This window comes from Macrobrachium nipponense, chromosome 31 (genome assembly GCF_015104395.2).
Source record: "Macrobrachium nipponense isolate FS-2020 chromosome 31, ASM1510439v2, whole genome shotgun sequence".
In the NCBI taxonomy this organism is placed as follows: domain Eukaryota; kingdom Metazoa; phylum Arthropoda; class Malacostraca; order Decapoda; family Palaemonidae; genus Macrobrachium; species Macrobrachium nipponense.
The window spans coordinates 58,025,620-58,047,737 of NC_061093.1; the positions used below are offsets into that span (position 1 = coordinate 58,025,620).

The 22,118-nt window shown below is 35.9% G+C and overlaps 1 protein-coding gene across 8 annotated transcripts in view; it reads right to left on the minus strand.

Annotated features, from left to right (window-relative positions):
* Positions 1 to 520: 520 nt before the first annotated feature.
* LOC135207011 (deoxynucleoside triphosphate triphosphohydrolase SAMHD1-like) overlaps positions 521 to 22,118 on the minus strand; it is a 36,204-nt gene continuing 14,606 nt past the window's right edge. For 4 of the 8 annotated variants that reach the window (XM_064238640.1, XM_064238642.1, XM_064238638.1 and 1 more), the window contains 11 exons: positions 17,346 to 17,498; positions 12,409 to 12,483; positions 9,201 to 9,384; positions 8,654 to 8,845; positions 8,409 to 8,489; positions 6,379 to 6,557; positions 6,199 to 6,255; positions 5,506 to 5,701; positions 4,830 to 5,035; positions 4,156 to 4,270; positions 521 to 1,910 (listed from right to left, as the gene is read on the minus strand). In XM_064238640.1, the coding sequence (XP_064094710.1) occupies positions 1,800 to 1,910; positions 4,156 to 4,270; positions 4,830 to 5,035; positions 5,506 to 5,701; positions 6,199 to 6,255; positions 6,379 to 6,557; positions 8,409 to 8,489; positions 8,654 to 8,845; positions 9,201 to 9,384; positions 12,409 to 12,483; positions 17,346 to 17,497 (1,548 nt within the window). In that variant the 5' untranslated portion in view covers position 17,498 and the 3' untranslated portion in view covers positions 521 to 1,799. Of the gene's footprint in view, positions 1,911 to 3,949; positions 3,990 to 4,155; positions 4,271 to 4,829; positions 5,036 to 5,505; positions 5,702 to 6,198; positions 6,256 to 6,378; positions 6,558 to 8,408; positions 8,490 to 8,653; positions 8,846 to 9,200; positions 9,385 to 12,408; positions 12,484 to 17,345; positions 17,499 to 18,440; positions 18,591 to 18,611; positions 18,791 to 20,048; positions 20,210 to 22,118 lie in introns of those variants that run through there. The other 4 variants (XM_064238636.1, XM_064238637.1, XM_064238635.1 and 1 more) reach the window with 4 other exon arrangements.

Below are 22,118 nucleotides of genomic sequence, written 5' to 3' on the forward strand. Positions count from 1 at the left end.
CTAAAACGAAATTGCTAACGAATTTACGTTAATAAACGAAATCGTATAGAACGAACAAATTCCGCGTGCTTACACAAACGAAGTTGCGAAGCAGTGGGCGAAAGACGCCTTTACGTAGAGCACGATGGGAGAGATGCTGACCAATAGGAGAGCAGGATCTTATGACGGTGACTAGCATCAGGAACCAATGGGAGAACGGGAGGATGGTGGCGAGTCTACTCAGTTGGCGGCGCGTGAGTTTTAAAATTGTTATCGGTGGTCCAGGCGAATCTCGGGACTTTACAGCAACAACCTTTCATAACCTGAACTATTTTCGTACGTAGAGCCAAAAACATCTTCGTATGTATTTGCTTTCGGATCTAGAATTTTTCGTAAGTTGAGACTCGTATGTCAAGGTACCACTGTAATAACAACAAACGCCCACTTCCCAACATAAACATGCACAAAAGAACATTGTTTCCCTGTGATGTTTCTCATTCACTGGCGATGCGTATCACAGATTATTGAAAGAATATACTGATTAGTGAAGGAAAATATAAAAAACTTTTTTTATTTGAGATTTCTAATCAAATAATAGCACTTACAGTATACTGTACAGCATAGGAAAATATATTTCTCCACATAATCTACTTGAGCTTATTTAGTGAAAGACCATATTTCAAGAGACTTGTGAATCTTATTACAAATCAGGTCAGCACACTCCAGCAAAGGATCATAATGGAACAAAAACAAGCCTTTAACAGTACTACCTAAAGTGTGTCACACTAACCACACAATAAGAACTTATAAAATATAATTTAGTATTCTGCTGTTACAATAAACTACACTATTTTCCTTTATGGTTATCTAGACATTACAAAACCATTTAAAAAAAAACTGGTGTAAATTCTTTTCAACAATTACAGTCCTTAATAAACCAAATCATTAGAACCATTCTATATCCCAAAACTAATATAATACTATTTAGCATCTGAATCTTAAGACATACCATACTTGTTTCAACAGAATAGTATTACAGTTTGTATGAAAAACTACACATCTGAATTTATTGTATTTTTTACCATACTATATTAAGTCAATAACTACTGTAAAACAGCTGAAAGCTTGCCTCAAGAAAAAAAGTTTCCATAATATAAGAACTATTTGTGACAAACAAGAATGGCATGTCATACTGAACATAATTATTTTACATAATCATGTTGGCATTATAAAAGTATACATATATACTATATCACACAAACATACTCTGGAAAATTATGTTGGCAACTTCTGTAAGGTAATACAAAATATACACTACATTCTTAAAATATAAAGAAAATATATTGTACTCGGATTGTAAACTATGTAGTAAAATTTAAAAGGAAAGGTATGTAAATCGCAATCCTGATCAATACAACTATGAACAGTTGTAACAGTCTGCATGCACTGGAAAATTTCTATTTTGAAATTAGATCACAACTTTCATGACCTAACGAATTCTGGCGAATAACAGCTACTGAACTGATCAAATACAATGACTATTCATAATATTGTACAATACTGTATACAGTGCAATACCATACAAAGAACATCAAGAAAATGGTGACTAGCAAGTACTGCATCAGAATAAAAGTAACAATAAATATAGAAGAAAAGTTTTGTTACAGAACAAAAAAAACAATTTAAAGCTAATACAGTACATGTGAAATATATTAGAAAAAACATTTTTTAACTATAAAATTCAATTTTTTATAGTTCACATAAATAAGTAATTCAGTGAAAACTATTACTTCTAAATACTTATGAAAAGAAAGATGCATTTAAAACTTCAACCACTGAACTGCAGATCCATCAACTGGGGCTCCTTGACCATTTGCATAGTGCCCATCATACCTTTTGACTGGAGTAAGATGTCTTGGCCAAGAATCAACCTGGAAGTGGAGTACATTCAAATGTTAAAAAGAAATGCATCATGAGTTTTACTTTTCAATAACACTGGTAGACATGAAAACCACACAGACATCAACATAACTAGTAAGTACAATGCTGATACCACTGCCATTTACTAAAAATTATGTTTCAGATAAGTTAAATAATTAGAAATGGCTACATTTGATCTGGCAGTAGAAGTCACTTTTGACTTTGGCATATCTACTGACAAATTCAAGTTCTTTGCTGCCTACTTGGGTAGGAACAAAAACACACTTCAGCATTTATACCAGGTTCATAAACTTTACAGAAAGAAGATTTAATTTGCTGAACACAAGAATTTTTATGACAATACGTGTACTCTAGTCTTGAAAAGCCCCTACAGCACTGTTATAATTATGGTAACTGAAAATGGCAAACTGCTGTTGTGGAATACTCTTCATAACCTTGAGAGACAGAATTTATTCTCCAAAGTCTGTTCTGTTGATAGAAAAATAGCTGGGCAAGCAGAATTTATTTGTTTTATTAGATATGGAAGACAATCCCCCACCCGTGAAAATTTGGAGCAAATGGTGAACCTCAAGAGTCCAAATATCTTGAGCAAACTGTACATGCATAATTTTTAGATAAATAGTTCAAGTGAATACAAGCTCAGACCTTATAGATAGTTCAAAGTGGAACAATTCTAATTAGCATGGTTGCCGATCCATTAAGCCAGTAGACTATTTCAGAAAGGAGAAGGGTGACTACGTATTCACAAATCTCTTTTGTCAAATAACCATTTAATAAGAATTTAACTTTCATTTATTGTAGATGTCAATGAGTACTGGATTAAAAATACAATAAAACATAGAAAAATAACGGGTGATAAACATGTTAATCTAAAAAATATAGTAAAAAAAAATACAAAATATGAAAAAAAGGAATGGTCCACAAGGAAAATTCAATTACGTACTATGCTAGCGGAACACAAACAGCAGAGCTACATGAATAACAATGCCACCCAGTATGCCAAAGGAACATGCAAATTCTAATTCTGTGCTCCTGTATAAAACCACATTTCACCCTATATCAAAGTGAGGGTCTGTAGGCAAGTATGTAAGAGAGTTAGCCACACCACTTGAATGCTTGCCCTCTTAGCCAGTGCAAAATAAAATCACAGTGCCAATCAGTAAAAAAAAATGTGAAACACAGATTTCATCCAAGCTGCATTGATTACCCTTTGGAGTGTTCAGTGACTGATGCTTAACTAGAAGGTCCTCTAGTGATTTCTCAGCCATCTGCCATTTTATCAGTGGACCTGGATTAAACATTGACCACTTGATCACTAGGTAACTGTATTTCATCATAATATCAAAAGGCCAGCAAGGTCCCAGTGTCCCTGGCCTTTTAAAAACAAAAAGGTCTCTTCATCTTTAATGATTGGGGTATGCCTATGATCAGTACTTAGTAGTCTCTTAGAAATACTGTATAGTATAGTACTAAAAAAAAACCAGTGATGGATTACTACTGAGTAGTAGGATCTATGAAATAATCTAACAAAATGCCTGAGGAATTCTAAAATGACAGGATAAAACTCTTAAGGATGAAGTAAAGTTTAAGGAACTATCTGTCAGGAATAAGTCAATGTCGTTAAGGAATTATCTGCCACAGACCAATAAATATATTGTTCTGACATGAACTTGAATTTGTTACATATGTTTATTACTATTAGAATGTCATCAGAAACTTAAATCTGATTAAAGCGATCTGATATGTTCTCTCACAGATAAGGTTGAAAAGTTCCTTTAAATCTTTAAGTCATGTCTTGGAAAAATCTTAAATATCAAAAGCCAGTTGGGTAGTTATATAATAAACACTTCCATTAACAAGCATTCAAAAAAATAAAAATATTATTAGCAAGACCATAAAAAATTGCATAATATCCTTGGAAAACTCCTAGCAATCTACAACATAAAATCATTTTTCAGGAAAGACATCAAAACAAAATCTATAAGCAAGGGACCTAACAGTTACAAAATCCATGCTTTAGTTCTCTTACTATTTGGCTGACGAGATGAAAACTTGCTAACCGAAGAAATCTGTAAAATTTTACACTTTACACAGATAATGCATTTCCACATTATGATTAACTTAAATATTCAGTTCGTCATTACTGTCCAAAATATACTCTCACAATCTAAACTCTTACTCCATCAATAGTCTTCATAGTAACTTTTATTATACATAAAGTGGATTTCAACTTACTGAGGGTTTCTTCATATTCAACTGCTTGCATGATTCTTTGAACATCTGTTGAGCATCTCTGTAATGTTGTTCATCATAGCTCTTTATGACAAATCTGTACACAACTTCCTGGAAACTAATCAAATAATTTTTTTTAGTTTTAAATAAAGGGATATACAGTAATACTACAATAATTAATCCCACACAGGGTATTAAAAGAGATCTAGATTTCAATCTAATGTTTAACTCACAATAGAATTATGGCAATAATCAATACATTGTAAAAAAGAAAGACATAAACCAGCTCCTGCCTTAAGACAAAGAAATATGTTATCAAACTGTTGTGAGAATGCCCAAGTTTCATTTGACAGCAATCAAAAAAATACTTTCATTTGACAGCAATAAAAAAAATACTATTTATTACAGAAACCTGCTTAAAAATTTTTGAAAGCTCTAGTAATACTTTCATGAATATGAATTAATTAAACTGGATCTAGTTATCTTAATCTGCCCTCTTCAAAGAACAATTGTTTTGGTTCAGGACTGACAGAGCTAAGATTTATAGCTCAGTGGCAAGGTTAAACTATTTTTATCACTAGAATTCAATCTAATCATTAGTGGAAAATTACAAAAGTTAGAATTAGACATATTTTAGACACTTGTTATTATTTTGCCACAAAATTAATTCTTCTTACCTCTGAGGCAACATGTTAGACACTTCCTCTCGTGACAAAGTCTTGGCATCAGTAGGTTTATTTTTACTGTAGAATCTGACACATTCAATTGGATCTTTATCACCCATCCCATAGTTTAGCCGGACCTCTTGAATATCCAAGTCTTCCTTTTTCAAGGAACCAGAAGGAATATTGCTCACTAAGGAATCCAAGAGTGTTTCTTTACTCTGAAGAAGGTAAAGAGAACTGCGGTTAGCAAAAATGTAATACTATTCTAAACTGTGGACACCCCACAGTAATTGTTCTTTTTCATCATAATCTTTAATGAACATAAAAAAGAACTTTGAGGCCCAACAACTGGATAAATTTTAAACATATCAGTTAGTTTACTTAGATAAGCAATAAAACCAAGATTTTTCCTGAATATGTAGTCTAAGTGATAAAACACCACATCTTAAGATATAAAACACTCACAGATCAGATCTATTTAAGCTTATGAAATATGCTGAATTATTCAATCTGGTAAATGACTTGGAAGATCTTATTTTGTTAAGTTTATGAGCACTGTAATTACATACAGTATTTTAAAGCTACAAGGCTCATATATACATGAAAAATGAGGTACGTAATGTAATCTAATATGTATTACATAAGCTTGTATGTAAAGCAAATACAGTAGAGTAAACTGTATACTTACAACACCACCAGAGACGGGCTGTGTGTGACCAACATAAGCATACAATTGTCTAGTAAGAATTCTATTAATAGTTTCTTTTGCTTTCAAGAGATCTGGATGATCTCCTTCTGCACGTATTATTTGGTGGAATACATCATCTACAAGGTTGGTAAAAGCATACATGTCATCACATACATCTGCCAAGTTGTACATTTTTCTGTGAACAGAAAAAATGAAAAAAGTAAGATATTGTACAGCCTAATAATTCACTTTAAAACATTACATCTTAAATACTTTTGAGAAGTACACAAACTTCTTTCATTCCTACATATGGCTCCAACTAGCTTTTTGGGGATTGAAAACACTAAGACTGATGTTTTATCTAGTCAGTCTCATCATGGTCTTACAACTACAATTCATCTGGTAGTAAAGCAAAATTTCCTTGTATGAAAAAGAAACCTACCTAGCTTGTTTTTTGTCAGTTTAAACACAATGGGATATAAAAGTTTTCTGGGACATGGCCAGTTTATAAGTGGGCATCTGTTTAAAGAAGCTCATTCTAGGGGTCAAATGATGCTAAAATATTCTTTACACCTATACATTCTAATCTTAAAACATAAAATTACCATACTTGGAAAAATAAACATTGAACAGTTGTCTCTACATTGTGTACCTATTCACTAAAAACTAGAGCAAAATTTAAAATCTGCTTACCCATTTCTGCCTTTATGTTGAATGTGCTCATCTGCATAACAAAAAGCATCCACTAGCCTGAAAATTTTGCAAATATAAATTAGGGAAATGAATAAATTTGTACAACATTCACACTATAGCGGGCACATCATGTCTGCAGGAAATTATGCACAATAAGTAAATGTCAGAACATTATCTTACATTGAATCAATGGTTTTCACAACACGATGTTGATATGCAGTCCTGTGAAGAGTTCGGCGTGCATGGAACATGTCGTAAAGGCTATCAACTTCCTTTTCTCTGAAACAGATCTGCAGTCCCTCTCCAGGAACATCTATCACCCGAGAGAATTTTACAAGGCGATGATAATCGAATGTCACCTGAAAGAAAGGAAATTGATTTTTTCTCAAAAAGTTTTCTTCACAGTCTCAATTTTATGTGCTTTTCTGGATATCTGCTAAATACTAATTACAGTACTCACTCATATCCTTATTCTATATAACTTTGACAAATTTAAAAATTAATTACTACACAAAAAATTTTTCCTTAATACCAAAAGTATCATAGCAATTTATTAATTTTGTACTTATAACTATCCTTGGGCTTCATTCTGTCAAAATTGAAATTAAGAACATCTATTGTTCTTACTTGAATACATCTTAGTGGCTAAGGGCATTCTTAGGCTGTTCAATACAAATCACCAAACCTTGACATGATTTAATAATTGTCAAGGTAATTCCATACAATCTCTTTGCCCCCTCAAAGGTACAGCAGCACTATTCAAGATTCAAGTGATATTGTTCTTAATGTAGGAGGGGAAAATGAACGAAGTTTTACTCAGTGAAGAAATTTGCCTACTCTTGAATAATATAAGGTTGTTATTGCTATGGAAAACAGAATAAAGAAAGAAAATGCAACCTTTGGGTTTTGGAAAAATTATCATCCACAAAACAATCCATTATGAGGGTAACTATTTCCAATTTATGCTAAAAGGGGCAGCTGAATGGGTTTTATGAAGCTTCCTAAGTGGAAGACAATTTTCAAACTAAAATGAAAAGTGGTTGCAATGGTTTCCCTCTTAAATGAACAGCGAGTTTGTTTGTATGGTGTTCAAAATGAACAGTGAGCCCACCTCGAGTGTAAAAAAAAAGATAATAAAAATAACTTATTAAATTGAACTATGTCTTTCCAAGACCTATGTCTTTCCAAGACAACTGAAAATAACCTGGTGACCTTAAATACAGATGGAAAGTGAAAGGCAGAATTATAAACATCTTCAATAACAGAATACAAATGAAATAAGTGGGAGACAAGCTACAAACTGATCCAAAGGACAACCTTACACTACGTAGTTAAAGTATATAGTCCCATGACAACTTGTTGGATGCTATATTTCATAAGTATGTAAATGTTTTCAGTGGATCTCATCTTTTAAGAAAGTGAGTTGTTAGCAACAGAAATGTAAATAAAATAGGGGGAGCATGAATGACTGAAACAGGCTGCACCAGTGCAAGTTTCCAAGAAGTTTAATATGTAGGATTAAATTGAAGATCAGAGTCATAGAAGAAAGATGACATACATACTGTAATCATGTTGTGGTTAAAAAGATTAACATTTTATCATGATAAAAGAAGAATACTAGAATCCCACTTAAGGTCTGAACCCCATGTATGGCACCATTTGCAGTGTAACTTAGTGGTGCAGTATAGATAGTACTACAGGTTCTCCAGAATCCATTTGACATCATCTGAATTGCTTTCTGCCTTGTACTTAGTATTAGTTTCCCGTTTCTAATAACTGTTTAATTTCTTTAACTTTACTCTATTCCATACAGTATTTTATTTAGGAACAAATTCTTTTGGGTGAATCATGTGATAACCTGACTTCGTTAAGTTGCTGAACTTTATAATGATCAACAGTACTACATACTACTTCGTCAATTAAGGAAATCTTACATATGCACAAGAGAGGCATCATGAAAAAGTTATGAATCACCGACTTACTACCTACTCTCTACCAGAAGACCAAAATGCAGGACCAGCTACCATGGGTCAGCAAGAAAATTTTAAGAGGGGACAGGTTTTGGTGATTTTGGTAACCAGTGAAGAAACATTCATAAGCAGATTCCATACTAAGGGCTTAAGACCTTTGTATGCCAAAGGTTTAAATAAACTATACAAAATATGATGTACCAAATATCACAGAACAGAAACACAGACTATCTCGCTTACCTTGATCCCCAAGCTATGACCATCCCTTAGGAAATAATCCCATTTGTCAACATCAACACCTGAGCGCTTATTGGCAACAATCTGCAACATACATGCAAAATGAGTTTTTAATTTTCCATTCTAGGATATGAGTATCTCATTTTCACAAACAATTTTCTAAGTTCATACTATATTTTTAATCATATTTCAGTATGAATTGAATTTTATTATTATTACAATAGGAAAATTTCACTATCCACTCTTACCTCATAGAGAAAGGCTTTTTCACGAGGCCTGCCTTCATACGGCCAATCCGCACCATCTGTATTCTTAGGTCCACCAATAAGTTCTTTGATAAATTTCAAGTCCTGATCATCGAGGCCGTACCTTTTGAACTCGTCATGAAGGTTGTTTGCATCCAAAAGGTAATCAAACATATCAATTGATGCCGATTCATGCTGAAGAAATAAAAATTTTGATTTTACTTGCCATTGGGACGAGTCAGTACAGTACTACCATCTTTATATTTGAAGTTCAAAGTATCTGCTATGCTATCAACATCATCATATTAATATTCATAACCCTGACAATCAAATCACTCATCTGATAAAAAAAAATGCATCTAAATTCCTTTTAGTTAACTACAGGTACTAAGGACAAAAATTATATCCTTTGCATAAGATGTATTTACACTTCAAAGAAGGGTGTTTCAGCAGCCATTAATATGATGTGGGATGGGTAATTATTCAACATTTAAGACGGTACTTCAGATTCATAACTGATCAAAATAATCAACAATTACTAAGAACTTACTCTCCACTTCTTCCCAGGTCGAGCTTTATTTACAAAAACTTCCCACAGATGACTAAATGGTCCATGGCCAAGATCGTGACAAAGACCAGCCAACTGGACACAGAGGATATCATATTCGCTTATTTTCAAGTTAGGCTGCCTAGCTTGAAGTGCACGTGCCAACTGTCCAGCTAGGTGACACACGCTGTTGGTCAAAGTGATATGAAATGAAAAAAAATTAGTCAGGATTCATTAAAAGGCAATGTAACAAATGTGAAAAATTTCAACAATAATCTTGTCATTCCTAATTTCTATTGAGTGAGTCTTTAAGAAAAAAAATTAATCAATTCATAAGGAAGATATGTCAAAAGAAGTTTCAAATAACAAATTTCAAAAATATTCAAAGTATAAAAGTAACATGAACAAAGAAATGAAACAGCATTAAACATGCAAGCATAATAAACAGTTTAAATGGCAACACTAAGAAACAGAACATTTTACTAATATGGCAAGGGCTGGATGTGCTGTAGGCAAAGAAGCATTTCTATTTTAGCACAGAGTTTATATTCTTTAAATTATTGAAAACAGGAATGCATTTACATCATCAAATTATCACAGTAGAAGGAATGAAGCCATCAAATCCACGTCCAAATTTTGTCTTAGTTTTCAACTGTAATACTATACTAATATCAACTACTTGGCGGTGACAGTGTTAAAGCTTATTTGGAAATGAAAAATTTATACTAGCACAGTCTGCCGCATATAATCATAACGCTGGCACCAATACATCTGTCAAGAACTTTTCCTAAACTTCTCCAGGTAAGAGCTGTCTGATAAAATATAATCTGATTCTAGGACTGAAACATCATTCACAGTGTTACATATTGGTCTTAAATGAACTCAAGAGTGAAATAAATTGATTGATACTTCTACATTGTGATTGCCATTACCTTGAGTTAACTTGTACTTTTTAATTAAATACCTCCAGTTTTATTATTTGTCTTGAGAATCCAGTGATGAAATATTTATTTCTCACTGAGGCTGACCTATTTCTACATGGAATACAGTACATATAAGGCAATGTAAAAAATTCAAACTACGATATAACTATGTCATTCCTGTTTTCTATTATAGGGCATTACACAGTCTATGATACAAAATTAATTAGATTCAAAAGAACTACATCTTACTAAAAGCTCCTAAAATCAGAATTTTAAATTATTCAGTTTATATCTTACATGAAAAAGCATGCGCAAAAAAGCACAAGTGTTAAATGAGCAAGCATAATCATTAAAGCAAGACAATGTTGTATGGTAAAAATGTGCAAAATGTATAAACACATGCAAAAACTAAATGCACAATTGTCAGCTCTCCATCCCCTGACTTTACATGCTGTCCCTCAATCACCCTACATGACAACAGAATATGAAGTGGCACACAACAGTTCAAAAAGAAGCTTACACACATTTGAAATATCAGTTTCATTTTGAGAAACAAAATACCATTTAACTAATGTGACAAGGGCTGGGTGTACTTAAGGTAAAGAAACATTTCTATTTTAGTGCAGGATGTGTTTAAATTCTTTAAATTACTTTTAATGAATTTACATTTCTCAAATTATTGATAGCAGAAGGAATGAAACTACTGAATGTGGAAAAAAAAAAGTTTACTACTCTTCAAATGTAATATAATACTATACATGTACGTACTGCTGAACATATTATTAGTAATGACACTGCAAGAGATGTACAGTACTGCTTGGCAATGGCTATCAAAACTTATTGGAATAAGAAAAATGCTTATTAGCCGTCTATTACATATGTACATGAAATCATTACACTAACACCAATACATCCATCAAGAACTTTCCCTAAGCTTTTCCAGGTAAGTTCTGTACAATAAAAGAAAAATCTGATTCCTGAACTGAAACTGTATTTATTTTGTTACTTGTATGCTGGACAAAATTGTTCTTAAATGAACTCAAATGTGAAATACATGTATTAATACTTCCTCCTTGTGACTGCCACCACAGTCTTTTCTACAGTAGTACTTGTCTTAAATTCAGCAGCACACGTGAGAACCTACTAACAAGGTGATTTCTTACCAAGGCTGACATATTTCTACAAGGAATACAAGAGCTAAAATACTGTAGTAAATAGGCTAGAATTTACATATTACAGAAAGATAATAAAGAGTGGGTCATTTCTGTTAGATGACCAAATTAACCAGCTTTGATATAGAAACTTTAGTAACTGACATATGTACTATATAAAACCAAAATCCCTCTCTCTCCTCCTTTTACAAATTCGATAAAAATAATTTGCTCTATTCCCAGTAACTGAAATAAATTATACAAAAGCCATGCTAATAATACACCCTACCAATGAAAGAATCATAAATGTTAATGATCTACCCTTACCCAAGGCTATGCTCAAAACGATTATGAGCTGCTGCAGGGAATACAAAATAAACAGGTCCCACGGTCTTCACAAACCTGAGTGGGGAAAAGAGTATCATTGATATAGAGGCTGGGGTTGGATTACTTTTAAACAGAGGGGCCAAAGGAAACACTGCAGAGACAAGGCTCACATGAACCTACTCGCACACGAGCAGATCTATCTACCTGTAAATCTTACCTACACATTGGGTTTGGTAGTTTGTTCCTAAACATCGCTTACTACTCTACATGTATGTCCTGTGCTACAACCATGCCTTGATGATCCAGAAGAAATTGTTAGTACCTTCATCATACATTTTTTACCCACTTAGTACTTACACAGGAAAATTTATCCTTTACCATACAATACAAAAAATAAGTACTCCTGTTATAACAAAGCTGTTTATGTTTAAGCTGCACCATTAAAAAAGCACAAGAAGCAACATCTACAGTACAAAGCCTTCCAATGGTTATAGCACAAAAGCAAAAACTGGGATTTTACCAAAGGGGGCCCAGCAATAATAAAATTTAGTTCTTGGCATAGTGGCGATTCAAAGCTAGGAAAGAAAATAAGGTTGGAAAAAGTTATCAAACAATTAATATGAAAATATACATAAACAATTGTCAGACAGGAAGAATCCCTACAGCTTTACACTTACTAGAACATAACGATAACATGTTTATCTAGACGAGACAAAAGTCGCATATTAGTATGCAAGCAATTCATGCATCCATCTCCCAATTACTGCGTAAGCAACAGTTTACATCATCTTCCAAAATAAAAGTACTTACCCAAGTGAATGCTCAAATCGATTAGAAGCAGCAGCTGGGTATACAAAGTAACTCGATCCAAGTTGTTTAAGAAACCTGTAAAAATTTAATCCAAAATCCTATAACACCGCAAATTAGGTAATACATATTCAAAAACTAAATGACAACAAAACAGTACGGACTAAACAATGTTATTAAAAACACACATTTCACAAGTTGTACATTAACTACACAAGGAAAAATCTCTGTACCGTATAAATTCTACATATGATTACACAGGAAACAAAAAACCAATTGGCTATTCAAACTAGAGACAATTCTAAACACTGATGCCCCCATCCAGTTTATATTTATGAAAGTCCTATAGAAATTATTAAGATGATTTCCAAATCCTAAAGAAACTATTATGATGATTTCCAAATATTATTACTTAAACAGGACATACTACAACATGCAACTTCTGCTCCATTTAATGTTGGGATACATTCAAAGAACAATGCATTCCCTGTTAAACTACATTTACTCACAGGACTAGAAAAGTACAAATAAGAACACTTATCACATGTCATGCAGTTTGAAATAGTTGTGGTTTACCTTTTTCAAAATTAAAACAAGTAAAGGTGAAAATAAACATAATACAGTATCATACAACCAGAGCTTAACCAAAATTCTTGGTTTTATTTGTAAATAAGTCTGATGAATAAAAAAAAAAAAAAATAAAAGGCCCAGTAATATAACCTGAACCTGGATATTTTCAAGACATCTCCCAGATAACACTAATTTCATAGTCTCCAGCCTAAAATCACAAATTGTTAAATCTTTTGTATTTTTCTTAGGTATGCATATCATAAACATTTGTGTACTAATATACGAATTCTTCAGCACAAGCTGGCTGGAATCAATTGTTGAAACTTGGTAACAAGATAGATAACCATGTGGATCAGGTGTGTGTGTGGGGGGAGGGGGGGGGGGGAACATCACTAATCACTATCCTACCATCACAAAGCAATTGTTTCTTCATTAACAGGGACTAAGAGGGATGGCGGAGGTGGGATTAAAATACAAGGCTCTGGGTTGCATACCTAAGAAAAATACAGATTACATTATAAATTTGTGATTTGTTCCCACGGAATATAAACCATTGCCTTTTAAGTAAGAGAGAGACTCCTTAGGTAGGAGGTACCCTATCAACTGACAAGCAAGATGAATCTCCAGCCAAAAATGTCTCCACTCCCAGTCACAATAGTGAATACGGGCGTGCTGAATTTTGTAACCTATTCAGTGTGGCCTACAGATGCCACAGCAACAAACACTGAACCTGGGTGAGAAGTATCATGAATCTATTTTGTAAAGACCCTGTGTAAAGGTAGAACAGAGAGTTGCATTTTATAACCCCAAGTTTTAAGGCTGGATGCTCGATTGTGCAGCTCACCTGCCTCAACATCCTTCCCAGCATGTATTTGAGCAGAGCTGTTGCCTCACACAGGAAGGTAAAGGATAAAAGAAAAAGAAGAGCCAGTCACTCTGCCACTCAACCTTATCCTTATACTCTCTGTGTACCTTATGTGAGTACTTTTCTGTCCAAGAGGAGGTTATTTGATTACAAAAGCTGCTGAGCAACCACAAGTCCCAGGCCAAGAATAAATCAACTGAAACATCAAGGAACTTGTGGGCAGCATTCCTCTAGTAAAATGATTGTAAAGGTGTTCTCTTGTCTCCAGACACCTGCAGTTATTTCTCTGAAGTACAACAGGTGGTTTCACCCAAACAGTATGACAGTTCACTCACCATTTGAGTCATAGGCTAGTTTCATTAATGGAGGAAACCAATGTATGTTCCTGATACTGCCTTTGGTCCTAGTTGGTACCAACAAAGAGTCGCCAATACTTGCCCAACAAGTTGAGTCTATCTTAAGTAATGCCTTTTGACTCACACCAGCCATAAAAGCATCTTGTACAGATCATCACCAACAGAGACCCAAGAAAAGGAACTAAGAAACTCATCTCTCTTGACAGGGATTGTGACAATTCCTGGGTTTTCACAACAAACTCAGGAGTGAACAAGAACAATAGATCCCTAAGCCTCATCAGAGTGCCAGGTGAATAAGAAAGACCATGCCCAAGCAACTGTCAATAAGCTTTGTCAAGGCTACGACCAACAGGAAGACTTATCTCCCCATGGGCTTACAGGTTGCTAAGTTAGGCTGTGAAGGACAAGTTCCACTTCAAAAGCCTAAGTTCCCAAAGAAGAAAAGACTGCTCTAAACTCCTCACAGATAACTCCACTGAGGCAGAAAAAACTATGCTCATCAGTCTGAAGAGCTTAAGGCAGTTTATAAACCATGCATGCACTGAGTGAGCAGGGATGCCAGCAAGTAACACTACCTTGACCAAGTGTGTGTTAAGAAAAATGCGAGGGTATGAGCCATGAATGCTCATGCCCTTCACTACATATCTTCATACTTTCATGTGGAAAATCAAATTATTCCAAAAATACAAATACCTGTCAAAGATCAAAATATTCCTTTGGAATGCACACCAAAACATCTACGCTTGATCAAGGCCAAAGAAAAATCACAAACTCTTGTTAATTTGTATTTTTCCTAGCTTTACTTACCTCAAACTACTTTCATAGGAGAATCCTGGATGTTAATCTGGTGTTGACCAGAAAAAATCCGGTTATCCTTTCTACACCTAGCCAGGTACATGCCCCGAGGGTCAATGGTCATGCGACCCACAACCTACTACCTCAGTCCTTTCCACTCCATAAGGTTCCTGCTCTAGGGTACACAGGGACGGTAGGGAGGGCCTGAAACCTAAGTAGTTCAAGGTAAGTATAGCTAGGAAAAATACAAATTACCAAGAATTTGCGATTTATTCCAACACCGTATGCTTACCTCAAACTACTTTCATAGGAGACTTATTCTTTAGGAGGAGGGAGTAGTTTAGGGAGGGAACGGACCCAGAGGTTGGTCTAGGGGCATACCCGTTGGGGTTTCAGCCCTCACCAAAGAGAAGGGTGGGGCTGGGAAGGGGTCCGCCAAGGGCGCTGGCTGGAATGGAAGGGTAACCTGGAAAGGCGACAACGATAAGGCAATGGTTGCACTAACAAAATGCCTCTTATACTCTTTGTCCTACCTGAGGGCACATTGGGCCCTATGAAAACTTGCCAGAGGCCCAGGGAGAGGATAAGGAAGGAGGGTGGAGGGGTGAGAAAAGGGGGAAACACCTTCATACTACCCCTCACACCCCTGGAGTCATATACTTGGTGGAGGTCTAAATCTGCTGTTGGGCACCCACCCAATTACAAAAGAATCGAGTGATTACAGGTGCTGAGCCCCAGGCAGTGAGCCGCAAAAGTGGATTGCCTGTTCTACCCTCCGGCCCTTAGGACCCGGCTGACCGCTAGGGACTTGGCCTAGGGCAGCCCTGACCCTCTTCCCAGCTTCTACCAAGGAGTCTCTGTCCAGTCTCAGGTGTATCAGGAAGTCCGCCGAGTGGGGAATTTTGGTCTGCAGAAGCAAGAGACTGCTTCCTCTACACCAGACCCCAACGCCGTCCATTTGTCCTGGTAGACAGCTTCGGACCACCAGGAAGAGAATAGAGGACCCGTGGACCTCAAGAAGTTCCTGGGACCCGCAACTACCTGGTCTAATCGGCCAGGGCCTGGGACATGTTCCCAGCCTGGGGAAGCCTCAGGGGAGATTTGGCCTCCTTCAGAGTCCCCCAAGAGGTAGTCCAAAACTACGGTACTCTTGGCATCCGCAGGGGGGGTGGGCTCTGCCAGAAAGATCTCAGCCCTAATAAGGGCTAAGACCCACCTAAGGTCAACCCACCATCCGTGCTGACCTGCCCCTCCCAGGCGCTCTGGGGCCCATCCTGGATGAACACCAAGTCTTCACCGTCCTCTAGGGGGCAAGCGGGGGGCGTCACGTGTGGAGGGGGAAGGTCAGAAATGGCGAGCGGCTCCTTGAACACCAATTAAACAACTTTTCTCCAATAGCTACTCAAGCTTACTCTTGGAAAAGAATAAAAATGTCCCTTTCATTTAAAAATTTAAGGCCAGGCTACTCTCCACTGAGAAATGTCTAGCTAATGGTCTAATTAAACTCTCTCCTCAAGATCAAGTTAGTCCATGAGTTCATGGTTTACTAGGTGAGGAATGTGAAGGCCCTTTCTCCTGAGACTACCAACCTCTTGAAATCACCTTCTCATCCACCAAGGAACACTCCTATCACAAAGGGAGTCTACTAAATCAAAATTCTTGTTTCAAGCTTCAACCAGCCCTGGTTACACCAGTAGAGCATACATGTGAAGAAAAAGGTTTGTATCCTTGTTGGAACGAAGGTTATCTAAGACGGTAATCTCAAGACAAAATGCTAAAAACTGTAGGCATTCATTAGATACAGTACAGTACTCCTTGATATTTTTTACATTCATTAATTAATTTGCTCTTCAAGTCTGAATTTTATAAGAAACTTTGCCTGAAAACAAGAGCTTTAAGGTAAAAAAAATTTTTAATAAGTGAAGCACCAAATTCAGGCATCAAGGAACATCATCATTGAAACAAATGAATATTTTATAATCTCCAAGCTATTTTTATCTTAATTTCAATCATTTTAAATATGGAAGAAATATAACACTAATTAGGGAATATCAAATATCTAAAAGAATAAAAGCTCATATCTCAACCATGCAATTTGCTGCCATATAAGACTACACTTCATATTGTACTTAGTCTACTAGTGTATCAAATACAACTGTACCATGGGAGATATTACCAATTAGTATTACTTTTATTAACCATCCAACAACAACAATTTCTGCAGTGCTTCAATTTTGGTCCCTGAAAGAATTTTGGAAGTTTTATCAAATGAAGAATTCCCTCCTTTCTCAAATATAAACTATGGCACTTAATTGCTAAAACTGTTTTAAATTAGATCCCATTAATATACGAACCTTAGCCTTTGAAACTGTGGTGTATCAACAACTCGAACACAGAGTGGATGAAGAGATATGGCTCCGTGAACTGCATCATTGAAAACTTTCTCAGTATCCTCCATGGTGCCCTGATCCTGAACAACGACGTCCCTTTCAAACTTTTGCTTCATTCTGAAAAGTATGTGTAAAACACTTTAAGAAGTAAATGCAAAATAAATAAATAAATAAATAAATAGTAAATAAACAATTTTAGTATATTATTCCAGGCTTAAAAAGTAAACAACTATATAAACTGCAATAATATAAGTAAAACATAGCAATCAGACTGGAAAAAAAATCCTATAGAAATTCCTGCTGAAGGTACTACACAGATCGGAGCTTTTGAAGAATAGCGTTTCCCATACGAACCTGGGACCTTTATTCTTCAAAAGGATAAAACTGGGGTCCGTATAGTTAAAAAGGTATTTAGTGGAGAACAACCGCCGAGGAAAACAAGTAACAACATGATTGGTTGTCAGTGGTGAATAAACCTAAAGATAAGCAAACAACTGCTTGTTTGATTGTCAGTACCAATGTTATATTCATAGGGGAGCGACTACATATCCGCGGACGATCGATTTGTGTGTGCTGTCAGTAAGGCCGTGGCGGAACGGCGCTTCGCGCCTTATCCGCATATTTAAAGATTCTTGGCAAGCACGGCATGTTCTGGCAAGAGGTAATGTTGCGCTGCGCGCGCTAGCCACAGGGGTTACAGTAAGCCTGTGGCGGAACTACGGGAGCTCCGACCACCGTGTCCATGGATCTGTATTCTTCAAAAGGCCCAAACTGGGACCCCTATTCTTCAAAAGGCCCAAGAGACCCCTATTCTTCAAAAGGGTTGTATGGGACCGCTATCTTCAAAAGCTCCCTCAGATCAATCGCAATTTCTGTTCTGCGTGTTAAAAACTCCGGCAAAGTAAAAATGAAAATCACAGGTTTACACTTCCACACAGGATAGAACTTGCATGAAAGCAACGCTGATTGATTGGTTAAAAGTTACGCAGCCATGCTGAAACCTATATAGTCTTAGAAACAGATATTCTAATAGCAAAGAGGTCATGAAAGGCACCATACCGGAAAGGAAAGGAGAGGCAAGTTCACGCCGAGTCGCCGAATTAAGGGATTGAAATACTGGCCGACTTGCCTGCTACGAAAATCAAATTAAACAATGACAACAGACTTGCGTTATTATCACAGAGGATAAAAAAAAATCGGCGCGAAAGAGACGTGTTTCATAAAACTTACCCGCGTGTATAAAAAAATAAAAATAAAACAGAAGCTTCATAAGCCGAGATACATGCTTCTATTACAAGGATGTCTGCTGAGGAGACGAATTCCAGCACTTCCAGGGATGGTGGAGTCTGAAGCAATATGAAGCTAACAGAGTTGGTAACTCGCCATGAACTACCAAAATGTGCATGGGAAACCAAACACTGTAAAACCAAGTGGCAATCTAGTATAAAACCCACTGAGAATAAACAAATAAAAAGGCATAAAATGTTAGTAAAAATCACACCGAAATAAAAAATATATATATAATTGCCAAGACTGAACAGCAGCACCAATATACAAAGAGGCATGCGCCTCGCTGCCAATAACCTTCTTAGTTCAAGCAAACATGCAATGCATCACTACCCTAAAATAATTCTCCTTCCATTTCAATATTTTACCAAAAAAATTGTTCTCTACTTATTTATTTACTGATTTATTATATTTTTCTTTGCTAATAACTGATCTCGTGCCTGCATTTCCCATTACCGTGTGTTATCTCTTTCAAATGAACGCCATATAGTAATTGTAGTAAAAATTTACTTATAATAAGCACAGTCAACCAATGCGTTTAAAATGTTTCCAAACCACCGGAAATCTCAGCCTGATAAAAGCTAATAGCCGATTATAAAATCGTCACTATTTGGCATTTATACATAGATCTTCATGAGTTCAGAGTACTGACAGTACTTAAGGGATGCACACAACCGAAATAATGAGACTTCGAAACGACTCCCTTCAAGAAGTACCTATTTCCTTTCGAGCTGCTAGCAGCAGGAACGACAAACTGCCACAAATTACTAACAATAGCTATATGCATTTTTCAGACAATTTTTCTCGATGCTATTCCTGGGTAAAACAATTTTCTATGATGAATATGAAGTGGAAGAAAACTTGCTAAGGCTTTTATACATGAACAGTTATCTCTTTAAGCATACTTACATTTTACAGTAAATTCTAGAATATATATATATATATATATATATATATATATATATATATAATATATATATATATATATATATATATATATATATATATAGGGATATATATATATATATATTATATATATATGGGATTTACTTTCTTCTGAAAATATAATTAGCAATACCTAAACAAGTTCGAACTCCTTTTAATAACTGAACAGTCAAGAGAGAGAGCACTTGAAACAAATTAAACACTGCCGTATATTGCACATAACTAGAATAACTTTTTTTTTTGCCATGGGAAATCCATTTCAAATTCAGACATTACAAACAAAAAGTAACAGTCCCACAAAACACTTTCTGGTGTTTCTTTTTACATGGACTGTTCCCATAAAGGAATGGCACGCGTTGGCATAAGGCCAACTTAACTGATAGCAGGACATTTACCCAAGAAGAAACCATTGTATTACTCAGTATTAGGCCAGACCTAACGATAGCAGCGTAATGTAACCGACGTTTTTTCCATCCCTTTCTGGTGCGAACAGCTCCCCCACCAAGGCAACACTTTCCACTTCGGTTCCACGGTAACCACTCCCCACGAGAGAAAGTTGTACACTGATGTTGTTTCACCATGCCAAATGGCAGCCAAGAAGAGCAGCATTGTCTTTTACCGATATCTCGCCCACCACAGGTTAATACACCAAGATTTAAAAGAAGAGAAGATGCAGTACCTACTATCTATTCCCATTCAGCAATGCTAGCGGGAAGTCAAAACTATGCTTATTGTATATTTGTCATAAGAAAGGTGTATTAAGTGCACTGATTTTATTGACTATAAACTTGAGACTGACTTTACATTAATATTACCATTATAATCATGTGTATAAATCTGCAATAGTCCATTTAGGCAACAAGCCAATAAATAACGGTACATGTTCGGTAGTCGCATCCACACCAGTATCCGTGTAACCGCAGTCCTTTGAAACCGCACTGGTGGTTGCAGATAGCATACAATGTCTCGAAGTAGTGGCCTTTACCCTCCAGTATAAGTCACATTTTACCCGACCTACATTAACTGTGTGCTGTCTGACTGCTTACTTTACTGGCATTTTATCTAGTGCCACTCCGGGGAAGGTGTTCTACGGAACCAGCACTTGATTTTATCATACAAATAAACAACATATACTATACGGAGGCAGATACACTTGAATCATCATACATCTGTAACTCCATAAGAATGGCTAAATCCGAGAAGCAAATGACAAAAGAAATAGAAGATGAGTTGCGCTACAACCATATAGTTAATATTCGGCAAGAATTAGTTACTTGGAATGGATATAATGACAAAGCAGACAAAACAGACCATGGGATTTTTCCTCCACGCAAAGACAAGACAGATATGAAGTAAACATGCTATGCGCGACTCCATATAGTCTCCGATGTAGCATGCACCCCGGTGTGAAGTCAGTTGATTTGTTTGTGCATTTCTTTACCAAACAAACAACGCTGGGCTAATTCAGGAAGACATCTAGCGAATAATGCTTCGTAAAAATCGCCAGCCTCTCTTCGTATAGGACAAAACAAACAAACCGAGGCCACAAGGCAAAATGACTGTTGCGGAAGTAAAGATAAGGGAGGGAAGTATCCGACCAAGGTGATACCCACCATGAGCCCGGAAAAGTGAGAAACGCCAACACGTACTACATATCAAGCGCTAAATATGTGTTGGATTCCAAATATCAAATCTAACGGACAGCGCTCGCGTGTTAGAACTTGTTCAATACAACTCCCAGGACTGTTGACTGTTGTATACGATTGACTGGCGTTATAAGAAATCTGATAATAAACTATGTTTATTATCAGATTTCTTAAAACCCCACTAATATTTTATTTAAAAAATAACTATATATATAGATATATATATATATATATATATAGTATATATATATAATGCGTGTATATAGAATCTACTGGTTAATTTTACCAGAAACATAAGTAAACGTATTAGCCACAATGCCCTCTTAACTTCTCAAATTCTTTGCTCTTTTTTGGATACGTTCGTCACTGCAAAACCTCGAGATCCAACTTCAAAGAAAAATATGATAGAAATCATGATGTCCAGTACGTGGTCAGGTCGGTAAGGTGACCTCGTCGTGATTATTGTATCGCAGGTTCGTTTCTCGCCACCGGACATCATGATTTCTTTATATTTCTTTGAAGTTGGATCTCGAAGCTTTGTAGTGACAAGCGTATCTAAAAATGGCAAAGAATTTGAGAAGTTAAGAGGGCATTGTGCCTCTAACATTTTAGCCCGATATAACGTACCTAATTCTAATTTTCTAAAAGCAGCAGCTTTCTTAAATATTCAAACAGTAGCCTACCGTAACCATCTAATATACCTAAACCTAATGCGTACTTCTAGGCTATGTTTCATCCACATCCATAAGCTACTTTGAAGAATACAAGTCGCCTCATTATGATTCCGAACGTACCGCCTAATAAAAAAAAACATACTTCATTATTGAATTAATGAAATCTGTCAGGTGCTAGACCACGA